The 12,107-nt window shown below is 35.6% G+C and overlaps 3 protein-coding genes across 3 annotated transcripts; 2 read left to right on the forward strand and 1 right to left on the reverse strand.

Annotated features, from left to right (window-relative positions):
• Positions 1–126: 126 nt before the first annotated feature.
• Positions 127–4,384, forward strand: RO3G_02556 (uncharacterized protein; the record flags this gene model as incomplete). Its single annotated transcript, XM_067657147.1, has 5 exons — positions 127–146; positions 194–318; positions 375–723; positions 795–4,242; positions 4,289–4,384. 5 exons carry the CDS (start codon positions 127–129, stop codon positions 4,382–4,384), a joined length of 4,038 nt encoding a protein of 1,345 aa, XP_067513248.1.
• A 2,017-nt stretch (positions 4,385–6,401) lies between these two features.
• RO3G_02557 (adenosylmethionine decarboxylase) lies at positions 6,402–7,900 on the forward strand (the record flags this gene model as incomplete). Its single annotated transcript, XM_067657148.1, has 3 exons — positions 6,402–6,733; positions 6,816–7,042; positions 7,104–7,900. The coding sequence occupies 3 exons, from the start codon at positions 6,402–6,404 to the stop codon at positions 7,898–7,900; spliced, it is 1,356 nt and encodes a 451-aa protein (XP_067513249.1).
• Positions 7,901–10,442: 2,542 nt separating this feature from the next.
• RO3G_02558 (uncharacterized protein) lies at positions 10,443–11,474 on the reverse strand (the record flags this gene model as incomplete). Its single annotated transcript, XM_067657149.1, has 1 exon — positions 10,443–11,474. The coding sequence occupies one exon, from the start codon at positions 11,472–11,474 to the stop codon at positions 10,443–10,445; it is 1,032 nt and encodes a 343-aa protein (XP_067513250.1).
• Positions 11,475–12,107: the final 633 nt, after the last annotated feature.

Raw genomic sequence — 12,107 nt, forward strand, 5'->3', positions numbered from 1 at the left:
GAGTATTTCATCAAGTTGAGCAACATCAGAAGGAAGTTTATCAGGAGCATCATCATCAGGATGAACATAGTCATGAGGAACATCACCAAAAAGAATGTTATCAAGAAGAATCGCATCAGGTAGAACATGTTCAAGAACAGCAGCATGTAAGTGAATCACAAACACAGGAAGAACACAATACAGGCCACCTTAGAAATTACGAAGAGAATCGTCAAGAAAGTCGCGAAGAGACTTATCCGATTGCCTTTCCTTGGGAGGCCAATCCTGAGCATTTTCCCACTCCTACTCGTGTTTGGCAAGATGAGAATTATCGTTTTGGTAAATAATATTTCAAAAAAGGGAGAAAGGTACATAACTCTGACTTTTTTCTATAGTTGAAAATCGAGAAGAAGAAATTAATCATGCTGGCAGTATAGAAGAGAGTGTATATGTAGATGCTTATGAACATAGTGGAAAAATGCATGAGGATCAGAAAGTGCATACAGAAACTTACGAACATGTAGAAAAAGTACAAGAGGAAACATATAACCAGGATTGCAAACATATTGATGGGAAGGAAGAGATACACGATCAAAGCTATGATTACGTTGATAACCAAGAGCATGATAATGTTATTTTGAACTCCAATGATGCTCCTGTTATGCATGAGAAAGTCCAAGAAGCGGCTACAAATAAGCATTCTCAGTCTAATTATACTGAGCTGCAAGAAGAAAACCTTAAAGTGTAAGCAAAAAAAAAAAAAAAAAAATAATAATACAAGGCGAAAATGAAACTTATGGTATTTTAATATACAGAACAGAACAAGTTGAGGAAACTATAAAAGTTATAGAAGAGGACGAAAAAATAATTGACGTTGATTGTCATCAAAAGATTATCGAAGGAAAAGATAATCTCATGGCTGAAGACAAGACGACCAATACAGCTGCTGCGTTTGCTATTGACGAAGCCTTGAGCCCTTCAGTTCAAACAAGGATTGGTGAATTGATTGCAGGCCTACACAAGGATGAAAATGACGATGATGTTAGCGACAGAGATCTTATTCCAATCAATTTCAAACCATCTAGCAAACTGCAATCTGGCATATACACACCATCACCACTAGGTAGTCGTACCGCCAGCAGAGTCGGTAGCCGTTCTGGAAGCCGCAGATCAAGTATTGTCTCTAGTCGACGTAATTCTTTGTCCGGAAACCAAAAGCGGCCGCTTACTGATACTGTTTCATCAACTTCAGTTCTAGTTGAAACAAGAGAACAGCCTTCCAGTCTTTTTGCCTCGGATAAAACATCGGTATTTAATCGCAAGACACCTTATACTTCAGCTGCTGTTACACCTGCTGTCGTACTTACACCTGAATTTGAAACAAGTAGTTACTTTCACAATGAAGAGATCCTTACAGAACAAGATGACTTTTTACAGCCTTCTGCCTATTGTCTGAGCGAGTCTTTAGAAATGGCCCATCAAACAAAAAGACCTGCTATCGAGACATGGAATCCCTTGGACGCATTGACAAAGCTCAAATCGCAGAGTGAAAGCATGGTCCTCAAGCAATCCTTGACAGAAGCTCTAAATCGTGCTGTTAAGGAACAGGAAGAGTTGGATAATCTCGAACAACTTGAATCAGCAGTTGAAGCTCCCAGAAGGAAGAAAAGCACGGCACTCAAATCTGTTTGGAATAATGAAGAAGAGGAAGAAGAGTTGCCTAGCGCTCTTTTGTCTGGCCAATCCTCTCCTCGTACACCAGTCATTCGTGGCATGACGTCGAATCTGTCAAATGAAATCGAACAAGAAAAGGAAAGGTATCGTCAACAGCGTGAGTCACTGCTGTTAGCTCAGCCTCAAAATGCAGTAGCGTCTCTTTTAGAGGCAGAGTTGGACCTTTCAAGAGGAACTTTATTTAAGAGAAGACATTATGAAACACAGAGCGAGATACCTTATGAAGCTCAGGATACGCCTTTCCCCCTAACCCATTCTAAAGAAGAAGATGAAGAAGAGAAGAGCTTGCACACGGCTTATTATAGTGAAGATGTGATAAAGGAAGCACAAAAAAGGCTCAGTATGCTGACAAGTAGTCAAAAAATGGACGATATAAGTAACAATGAGCCACTGCCCTTGCCAACAGATACATTTATTCCTAGCAATAAGCCTATTATGAGACCTTCTCACATGTATCAGCAAGACGAATCAAGGCCTTCATTTAGCTCATCCTTTGATAGCAAGAAGCACTATCCTAATTTTGGCTTTGATGAACAGCATAAGCTCAAAATTTATCAACCTGATTTAATAGAACCTGAAATAATTGCTAGCATGAAGTCAGCAAACGTTTTGCAAGTCAAAGAAGGCTCCTTATCAAAGAGTACTGAAAAGACTCTTGAAGAAAATGATGAACAAAAGGTATCTATTGAAGTCGAGAAACAAGTAACCGTAAATCCTTGTGAAAACGAAAGCACAGAAGAAAATAAGGTTGTAGAGTATCAAGAAAAGTCAAATATTGAGTCTGTGGAAAAAGATGATCTAGAGAAGAAATCTACAAAAGAGATTGGAAAACAAGATTGCGGTTTGGTTGGAGGTGAATCCGCTGAGAAGTTTGAAGGAAGCAAGAAGGAAAAAGCTATAAGTGAAATAGTTATTGAAACACATGAACAAGCACCAACCAAAGAAGTTGTTAAAGTAGAAATTATCGATAAGCAAGAAGAGACTTTGACTGACAAGGTTACGGAAAAGGAATGCTTAATTCCTTCAGATGAAGACTGGATAACTGTGGCAAAGGAGGCGCTAATAACCAAAGAGAGTGAAAATGATTTGGCTGAAAGTAGCTTAAAAGAAAAAATTTTAACTATTTCGGAAAAAGACTTGGTAACTATCAAAAAAAGAGAATTGCTGAAAGAAGAAAAAGAGCAAATTCCTATAAAAGATGAATCATTCCCATTTGCAACCAAAGAAAATACGGAACAAACGTGTGTCATTGGAGAATTGGTGGTAACTGGTGAAACACAAGATGTACAAAGCATAATAGATTCAATTGATGTTCATAAGAAAAAAGAACATGCTGCGACAAAAAGCAAGGAAGCGCTCGAAGAAGAAGCTTTTGAGCATCATATAACTGCAAAAGCAACCAATTTATCTACAACAAAGCACACGGACGTGGACATATTGAGAATTAGAGAAAAAGATGAGATTCAATTCAAAATAATACAACCTTCAGAAACTTCCAAACAGTTGATTGAAGACATTATAATTAATGAAGACCGTGCTGAAGAGCAAACTGAAGAAGAGAAACCTCAGGAGCTTATTGAGATCCAAAAAGAAACAGCTAAAGAGATTAAAACTGACCAATACGTTGAGATATATGAAGTTGAGGAAGAAGAATTTGATGATGTTAAAATTGGACATTATGAAATTGAAGGACTGGTAGTTGAAAGTGATTCACAGGAGTCAGTATCTGAAAGCCTCATAGAAACAGTGGAAGCTGAAACAGTAGAGCATGAATATCGTACGGAAACATTAGAGTTTGAAGAAGATGAAGAGATTTTAGAAGTTGAGGAGATAGATAGTGGATCTCATATTACTACTTTAGAACTTGAAGATGATGATTTAGAAATTGAATCAATGGACGATGAGTTCCAAGTGGAAATAATGGAACTTGAAGAAGAAGAAGGCGTGAGCTCTAATGAAATAGTTCAAGGATCTAACATGGAAACAATCGAAATTGAAAATGAAGTTTTAGTGACTGAAATTTCGAGTCGCGAAGCTGACACGGAAATAATAGAAATTGAAACAGATGTTGTAGAGCCTGAGAAGAGAAGCCAAGAAATCAATGTAGAAACGACAATGATCACTATGGAACCTATGGAAATAGAATACGGCTCCCCAAATGCCAAAGCAACAAGCAGCAAAATTAATGTGGAAACTATAGAAACAGATGCTTTAAAGATTGAGACAATTAACCGTGAAGTTGACATGAAAACAATAGAAACTAAAACGTTTCCTAAAAGGATGTCAGAATCTGTTACCAGTGAGATTATTGGCAGCTCTAGCTTTTACACCGCGTCAGGCTCTCTCCCTAGCTCTACAGAATCCCTTAGACGTAGCGCAACGATGCCTGCTCGAAAACTTTCCATTGCAGAATCTCTTCTTTCTTTCTCAAGACCAACTATTACATCCATTGTAACAACTCCTGTTATTGTAGAAGCGTTTGAACGAAATAGTGATTCTTCTTCATTGAGAGAAGATATTGTTTCAAGAGTAAGAACATATGCAAGGTCAAGGACAACCTCTACAGCTTCCATAGAATCAGCATCAGCTTCATCTAGATCAGCATCAAACACTCGACCCTTTAATCCAGATTCGAAAAACACGTCTTCACCTTAGTTTTGCTGTTGATTAGTTAAAATTAACGTACTTGCTAATAAAATAAAAAGTATAAACAAAGACGTTCAAACTTTTTTTTGTATTACATATATAATGTTCCTGTTCCAAGCTGAGTTTCTTTTAGAGAAGATGCGAAGAGTTGTGATTTTGATCACTAGTATGATACTTGTTATAAATAAAATAGCAATTCATAATTTTTATAAGTTATGCTAAATAATCTAATGAGCATGCTTGTAATAGGTCTTTTTGTAATGCCAATGTTTATTTTAACATTTATGTAATTTTCCTTCATCTGTTTGCTAACGCATGAAGCAGATCCTGAAAAACATTCACCTAGAGCTCCTAATACAGTTTAATCAGTATTTATATCATTATAATGATCCGTATAAATATATTCATTCGATTATTTTACCTTATGTAAACCGCCAAAGTATTGTTCAGCTTGAAAATAAGCGCATTACTTTTATTCTTTTCTAGTGTATACGTATACCCAATGTTACTATCAAATAACAAAGCTGGAATGATTTTTGTCGCATTCCTAAATTGATGCAAGATTTAATTGTTGAAATTATATGGCAGATCAAACTTAAGGGCAAAGTTCCCTAGAGAAGTGATCAAGACCTTTCTACTGGATTAGTCTCTTGTCCGACAGCACCAGTTCCAATCTTCATGGTCGCTTACTGTTTGTGGGTTCAAGCCCTGTTATTAAAAATGTTTCTTATGATGACCAGCTAAAATGCGGCATCCAAATAAAATTCTCATACACAAAAATCACTTATAGCAGCCAATCGGAATGCGAGATCATTAGCCCCTGAAGAAATACAGCAATAGTAACCCTTAGAAATTATGAATACTCGGTGTTATTAACTATTGCAATGCTTATAAATAAATTTATAGACATTTACAGCCGTTATTATGCTTATGCTATTCTATATTACAGTAACTTTAGAAAAGACATAGACATCTTAGTAGTTTTGAAATAATCATTTATTTTTTTTGGACTTTTCTTTTACAACATCATAGTTTTTTCTTCAAGTTTTGCATCTTTAACATTTAAAATAGGCGCCTTTGGGTCTTGGTATAAAGTCAAACTAAAATGAAAGGACCGTTTTCTTCACAACCCATTGTATTGCCGCCTTATTTATGTACAATACCTTCCTTGTCGCTTTTACAATGAACGTATCCCTCAAAATGCTAGGTATGAGGAAAGGAATATATATAAAATGTAAATTAGTACTTTGAAAACGGCAAGTACGGCCCAAGCAAAGCCGCAATTTAGAAAGGATCAAAATCAAGATTGAATCCTTGCAATTTATTTTTAAAAAACCCCAATTTAGAACAGGAAACATTGTGCCGCAAAAAGTTTTATATTTTACCAAATAAAATACACGACTAGTCCTTTTATAGTATACGCAATGCCATGACCCAAGTTGATACTATATTTTGTTAAAGCACAGTATGATTCATAAGCAGTTAAAGACAATTCTTTGCAAATGAGTGAATAGCTTTGTATCATAAACTTAAAACTTTGTGCTTTTCTTTTTTTCCCGTATCCAATACCGTATGTTCATGGATTTTGGAATGGGTAGGGTACACAAAACTCAGATACATGGCATAAGCAAGTCACGCCATAGAAAAAAAATTTTCTTTGTATAAATAGTCTGACGCCAAAAGAATATTAAAGATCTTTACTTTTTGTAAAAGTTTTCCCCTCTCCCTTTATTACCTTGGGTATAGGAATGGCTATTTTTTTTTACCCAACCATCAACAATAGTAACTTATTGAATTTATAAAAAAAAAGCAAAAACTTCCAGTTTATTTGTTATATGCTTTCTATGCAAATTGATTATTATACAAACAATCTAGTTCGTTATTTAATCAGCTTACCTTTCCGGCTTCACTTCTCTAACTTTTGGTCTTGACATACTCACTCTAACTAATTAACTATTTATAACAAAACATCTAAAAAACAAAAATCTCTTAAAAAAAAACTCTTTTCTACACAACTTTACGCTTACTTTCTAAAAACTCTAATGGATTACAACATCATTCCTCAACCCACTGCCCCCCCTCCTTCTGGTACCAACTATTCCGCCGAACACGGTTGCTTTGAAGGACCTGAAAAACTACTTGAAATCTGGTTCTCGCCAGCTCCCTTTAAACAGGCTATTTTATCCAATAATAATTCTGATTCAGAAGAATCTACACCCGCAACACCCAATGATTCCCAAATCAATCTTTCTCTTGGTTTCTCTAATGATCTTAGAACTGTTGATCGCGCCTTGTGGGACTCAATGCTTGCTACTGTTAAATGTACGGTGCTCAACGTCATAAGAAATGATCATGTTGATGCTTATTTACTCAGGTAAGAAAGTGATGTCTGAGTAAAAAAGGAGGAACGCGAAGAAGAATTTTTGTGCTCAACCAAATTATACTTTTCTCTTCAGCGAATCCTCCATGTTTGTCTATCCTCATAAGATTATCCTTAAAACATGTGGAACAACAACACTCTTAAAGGCTCTTCCATATATGTTGGAAATTGCAAAAACACGCTGTGGATATGATAATGTCTATCGTCTGTTTTATTCTAGAAAATCATTCATGTTTCCCGATAAACAACCTGGACCACATAGAAGTTGGGAAGAAGAAGTAAAATATCTTGATGCTCACTTTGGTAAATAATTACCTTGTTTCAATTTTTTTTTTACTGATCATCTCTTTATATGTCACACTAGACAACGGTGCTTCATATGTTATTGGTGATACAAACACAGACGAATGGTATCTTTACTTGACTTCTCCAGACATTTCCCAGCATCAAAACCACATTGAAAATTTAACAGACATGAAACAACTCATGAAAGAAACAAATGGCTTGTCTTGGATGAGCGATTACGCTTGGTACAAAATGGATGGAAACAAATCAATTAGTCTTCATAACCCACACAGTTTTCCCATCATCTCTTCTTCTACCGCAGGATACCGCGCTCATGATGAAACGATTGAAATTCTCATGACTAAGTTGGACCCTGAAGCCATGCGTGCCTTTTATCACAGAGAAGATGAGCCTTCTGGACTTGAGGGTGGAAATCGTGTGGACGCAGAAACTGGCTTAGACAAACTTTATCCTGAAGCAGACGTGGACGCGTTCTTATTCGAACCTTGTGGTTATTCTTGTAATGGTTTGCTGGGTGATGGCTATTATACTATTCACGTTACTCCTGAGCCCCAATGTTCTTATGCATCTTTTGAAACCACAATCCCTATCAAACCCTTGGAAAACCCAGGCAAGCAAGGTGATGGATACCAGGAAGCAGTTCGCAAACTGATTCGTCAAGTCGTTGATATTTTCCAACCAGGTGCTTTTACAGTCACATACTTTTCTTCTCACGTTGATGATACTCAGCAAGTGGATAATATTAAAAAATTGGTTCGCACTATAGACCAATTCGGCGGTTATAAGCGTAAAGATAAGATCCTTTATGAGTTTGAAGGATATGACCTTGTTTTTGGTCATTATACTAAATTGTAGTTTTTTTTTCACTTTTCTCACATTTATTTTATTCTTTTTATTATCAATAAAGTTTTTCTATATTTTTATATTATATTATCAAGTTTTTTGTAAATATATGAATAAATTGCTTCAACTGTACATATTGTTTTCACTTACGAGGGCTGCTCAATAGAACATGTTATTTATTGGTTTTTTACTTTAAGTTTGCGGGTTGGAAAAAACATTTTGCGGATAAAAAATTGTTTTTTGCGGATGGCAGTTTTTTATTTTGCGGATAAAATTTTTTTTTTTGCGGATGGCAGTTTTTTATTTTGCGGATAAAAATTTTTTTTTTGCGGATGGTGGCTCGTTTTTTTGCGTCACCACAAAGTGCGGAATGTAAAAAAAAATGATTTAAGAAATTTCCATGGGGATTGTGAAATCTACAGAGGTTTTTCACATTCTAATCATCAACATTGGTTGTATGGTCAGCCTACGTCCCGCATCTTCCAATGGGGTCCTTTACATTGTATGGTCAGCCTACGTCCCGCATCTTTGTGAAGTTTACAGGTCTTGTACATGTATGGTCTGCCCACGTCCCGCATCTTGTACTCGTGCTTTGTAGACCTGATGACAAGCCAAGGCCTGCCTACGTCCCAGCTTGGTTTGAGAATGTGTTGGTCTCTCTCCTTTTTTTATTAGATAAGTGCAATAATGAAATCTTTTATTTTATTTACTAACAGGTTTAAGTGTAATAGTTTGTGTCTGTTGACAATTTGCCCCATGAAAATAAAGCCTCTATCCTCTGGAAAAGAAACCCTATTTTAATAAACTTTCTTAATGCAAGTTTCTATTTTCTTGTTACTGCAAATAAACAGTATCAGGAAATGGTTTTGTAAAAGTATTAAATCTTATTATTATCATTGTGTTTTTTAACTCCAATTAAATATTTTGAAATATTTTCATGTCTTTAACACAAGCGTATTGACTGAAACACTTGGACCTTTTTAATTCTTTAATTGAATTATTAGTAAGTATTTTGCCATCAACTTTTTTTTTTTTTGTAAATAAATAGTTTATTTTTATTTATAAAATATAATATAATAGGAGTCACACGTCTGAGAGCGGTGTGAACCAGAAGAAACAGAATGTAAGCGATTGAACATGCTAGTCAAGGTCGAGCCTGCCCCTTTTGAGGGTGGCAAACTGCGACATAGCACGAGTGACCAACTGTTTATCAATAAAAGGAAAGCCGTCAATAGTAGATCTCCAATGGGCACGCCAGATAACAGAGAGCACGCAGCAGCTGAGAGTCCAGAGATCAGTATTGTCAACAAAAGGAAACCGCTGAAAAGACCAGAGGATTGAGCATACATCATCTTGAGTGAAAGTGAGGTGTGGGCTAAAGAAGTTGAAGGCATCTATCCATACTCTCCATTTCTTGGGACATGCCATCAACTTTCCAGATGCTCATCAATACAATGACGGAGCTAAATCATACTTTATCAACCAATACTGTTCTAATAAACTGACAATAAAAAAATATACACAACATGGTCAATAATTCCTCAACAATAGATTTAATCAATCAACCCGTTTTCTACCTACATATCAATGATTGCTATAACTGGTGAATGAAGAATAACGAGATTAACGATTTTGTTGCACATTCTAGAGTTTGAGTCAACAATAGTTTACCAATTAGTTATATCGACTAATAAACTATCCAAGAGGAGTTGCTAATTTAACCTTATAGAGTAAACGATTTAAGATAATAACTAATGATATAAAACATGACATAACCAATAACACTAATTTAGATTAATAATTAACAAATGGTAAAAATATTGAACTCAAATTATATTCTTGTAGTTTTCTTTACTTATTTTTATTCTTGTTTTTTACTTTGAATAAAATAACTTAGTTTTGTCTTTTTATATCATCTGCACTCGTTATCATTTACACCAATATGGAGACGGGTGTTTTACATGCTTGGCGGGTATACGGGGTCAAATCAACCAACTCTTCATCACCACTGATACAACGATATATGTTGGTGATGGTAGTCTCAATAATGTCCTTAATTTGGTTGAGTTTTGTGACAATCGCTGGTATCAAGAGAATATCATCAACAGTTTCTCTTGTAAAGTAAAATCGGCTTATTTCAATCATCTGGTATTGCCCGTTATATTCCAAATTCATTTTATAGGCAACTGCGCGACAATCTGCTCAAAGTACTTTAGTTATTGTGTATTAAAAGCAATATCTTGATATTAATTACCTTCTACTAGTAATCCAACAACTTCAGGATTTCTAACCTTCTTCTTCACCAACTTGTTCAACGCCGTATGCATCTCTTTTCCTAGTTTAACTAGGTCGTCTTCCAAGTGGTTGTTCTGGTAATTGCCTTTTCTCTTTACTTCTACAAAGAACAACTCGTATTTGGTGCCTGAATTAGGTTCAATAAAAAGCGCTAAGTCTGGAATCATGATCTGGCCATCGGATGGCAGAGACAATCTGTAGGTTAGCCTTGATAATTGGTTAGTATTCGAATTAAAATAGAAAAACCATTTTTGGGTAGTTACCATTCAAATTTAACCGATTCAATTCGAGAAACAATACAATTATTCAGGTAAGGACGAATATTTTCAATAATAAGTGTAGCCTCTCCTTGTGTTTGATTGTTGGAGTTGTGTCTGTTAAAGAATTTGATTGACAGATTTGATACAATTTTTGTTACAATTTTGACACATGTATTCTGGCTTGTTGCCTTAATTCGATCAATGGCCTCTTCTGCTTCGTCCAAAGTCATTTCGTCATTAATTAAAATACTATGCATTTGTTGACATGCAATCATCACTTCAGGATCAATTGGTTTCAAATGCTGTTTGGAATTAAAACTTCGTAATATGACCTTTTGATGATCAGGGGGTAACTTGGATAATACGCAATTGTTTACAAGGGAGAATAAGAATATAAAGGATAATGACAACACCCGACTGTTAGACAAGAATTTTCTTTGCTGGGCTCCTTCAACTGACACTTGTCTAAACTGACGAAGGGCTTTTGTCACGTCGATGTCATTTACTTTCCAGTGTGAGTGTTGTCCTTCCATGTTTCCAAAGTCGGTTTCACCATAATAGCCACTCAAATAGGCATTCATATACTTTCTCTTTTTTTTTGGTTTTTCAAGACTCTCCCAGGTTCCATTTTCTGAGCTATCGACATCTTCTGGGTCTTCCATATTGTGTTTTTTTGGAATTACACTGATAGAACTTGTTGCAGGATCAGTGTTGTTATGAATCACAATTCTTGTATTATTTGGCTGCGCGATTAATATGTTGCCATAGTTATTGTTATTGACAACGGATGGGTTCTTATCCTTTTTAGGGACAAGGGTTTTCTTGATTTTTTGCCAGTCTTGCAAAACCTTTGTTGCTGCGGTTACTGTCTCTTCATCATTGACTGTCAAAGCTTCATTGATGTCCCTTCTCATTCCTCGAAGGTTTTCTCGCGCATTGTTGAATGGGTTATTTTCCTCTATACTTTCAAACGCAGCTTTCATTGACCATTTGTCAATGGGCGTGTTGAGGAAATAATTATTATTAGACATTGGAATTTGAGTTATTCAAATGTGGATAAGAGAGCCACTTCAAAAATACGGCTGTTTTTTTTTCGAGGACTTCGTTACACGAAAACAGGACACATAACCCTTTTATTTGCGTAGTTCAAACAACTTCAACAGAAAGGATTGCTTATATCGAGTTGATGACTATCTGGAAAGTTGGTGGTAAAGAGCTTAATAATAATTCAATTAAAGAATTAAAAAGGTCCAAGTGTTTCAGTCAATACGCTTGTGTTAAAGACATGAAAATATTTCAAAATATTTAATTGGAGTTAAAAAACACAATGATAATAATAAGATTTAATACTTTTACAAAACCATTTCCTGATACTGTTTATTTGCAGTAACAAGAAAATAGAAACTTGCATTAAGAAAGTTTATTAAAATAGGGTTTCTTTTCCAGAGGATAGAGGCTTTATTTTCATGGGGCAAATTGTCAACAGACACAAACTATTACACTTAAACCTGTTAGTAAATAAAATAAAAGATTTCATTATTGCACTTATCTAATAAAAAAAGGAGAGAGACCAACACATTCTCAAACCAAGCTGGGACGTAGGCAGGCCTTGGCTTGTCATCAGGTCTACAAAGCACGAGTACAAGATGCGGGACGTGGGCAGA

The sequence above is a fragment of the Rhizopus delemar genome, genomic scaffold, assembly GCF_000149305.1.
Source record: "Rhizopus delemar RA 99-880 supercont3.2 genomic scaffold, whole genome shotgun sequence".
NCBI classification, from domain to species: domain Eukaryota; kingdom Fungi; phylum Mucoromycota; class Mucoromycetes; order Mucorales; family Rhizopodaceae; genus Rhizopus; species Rhizopus delemar.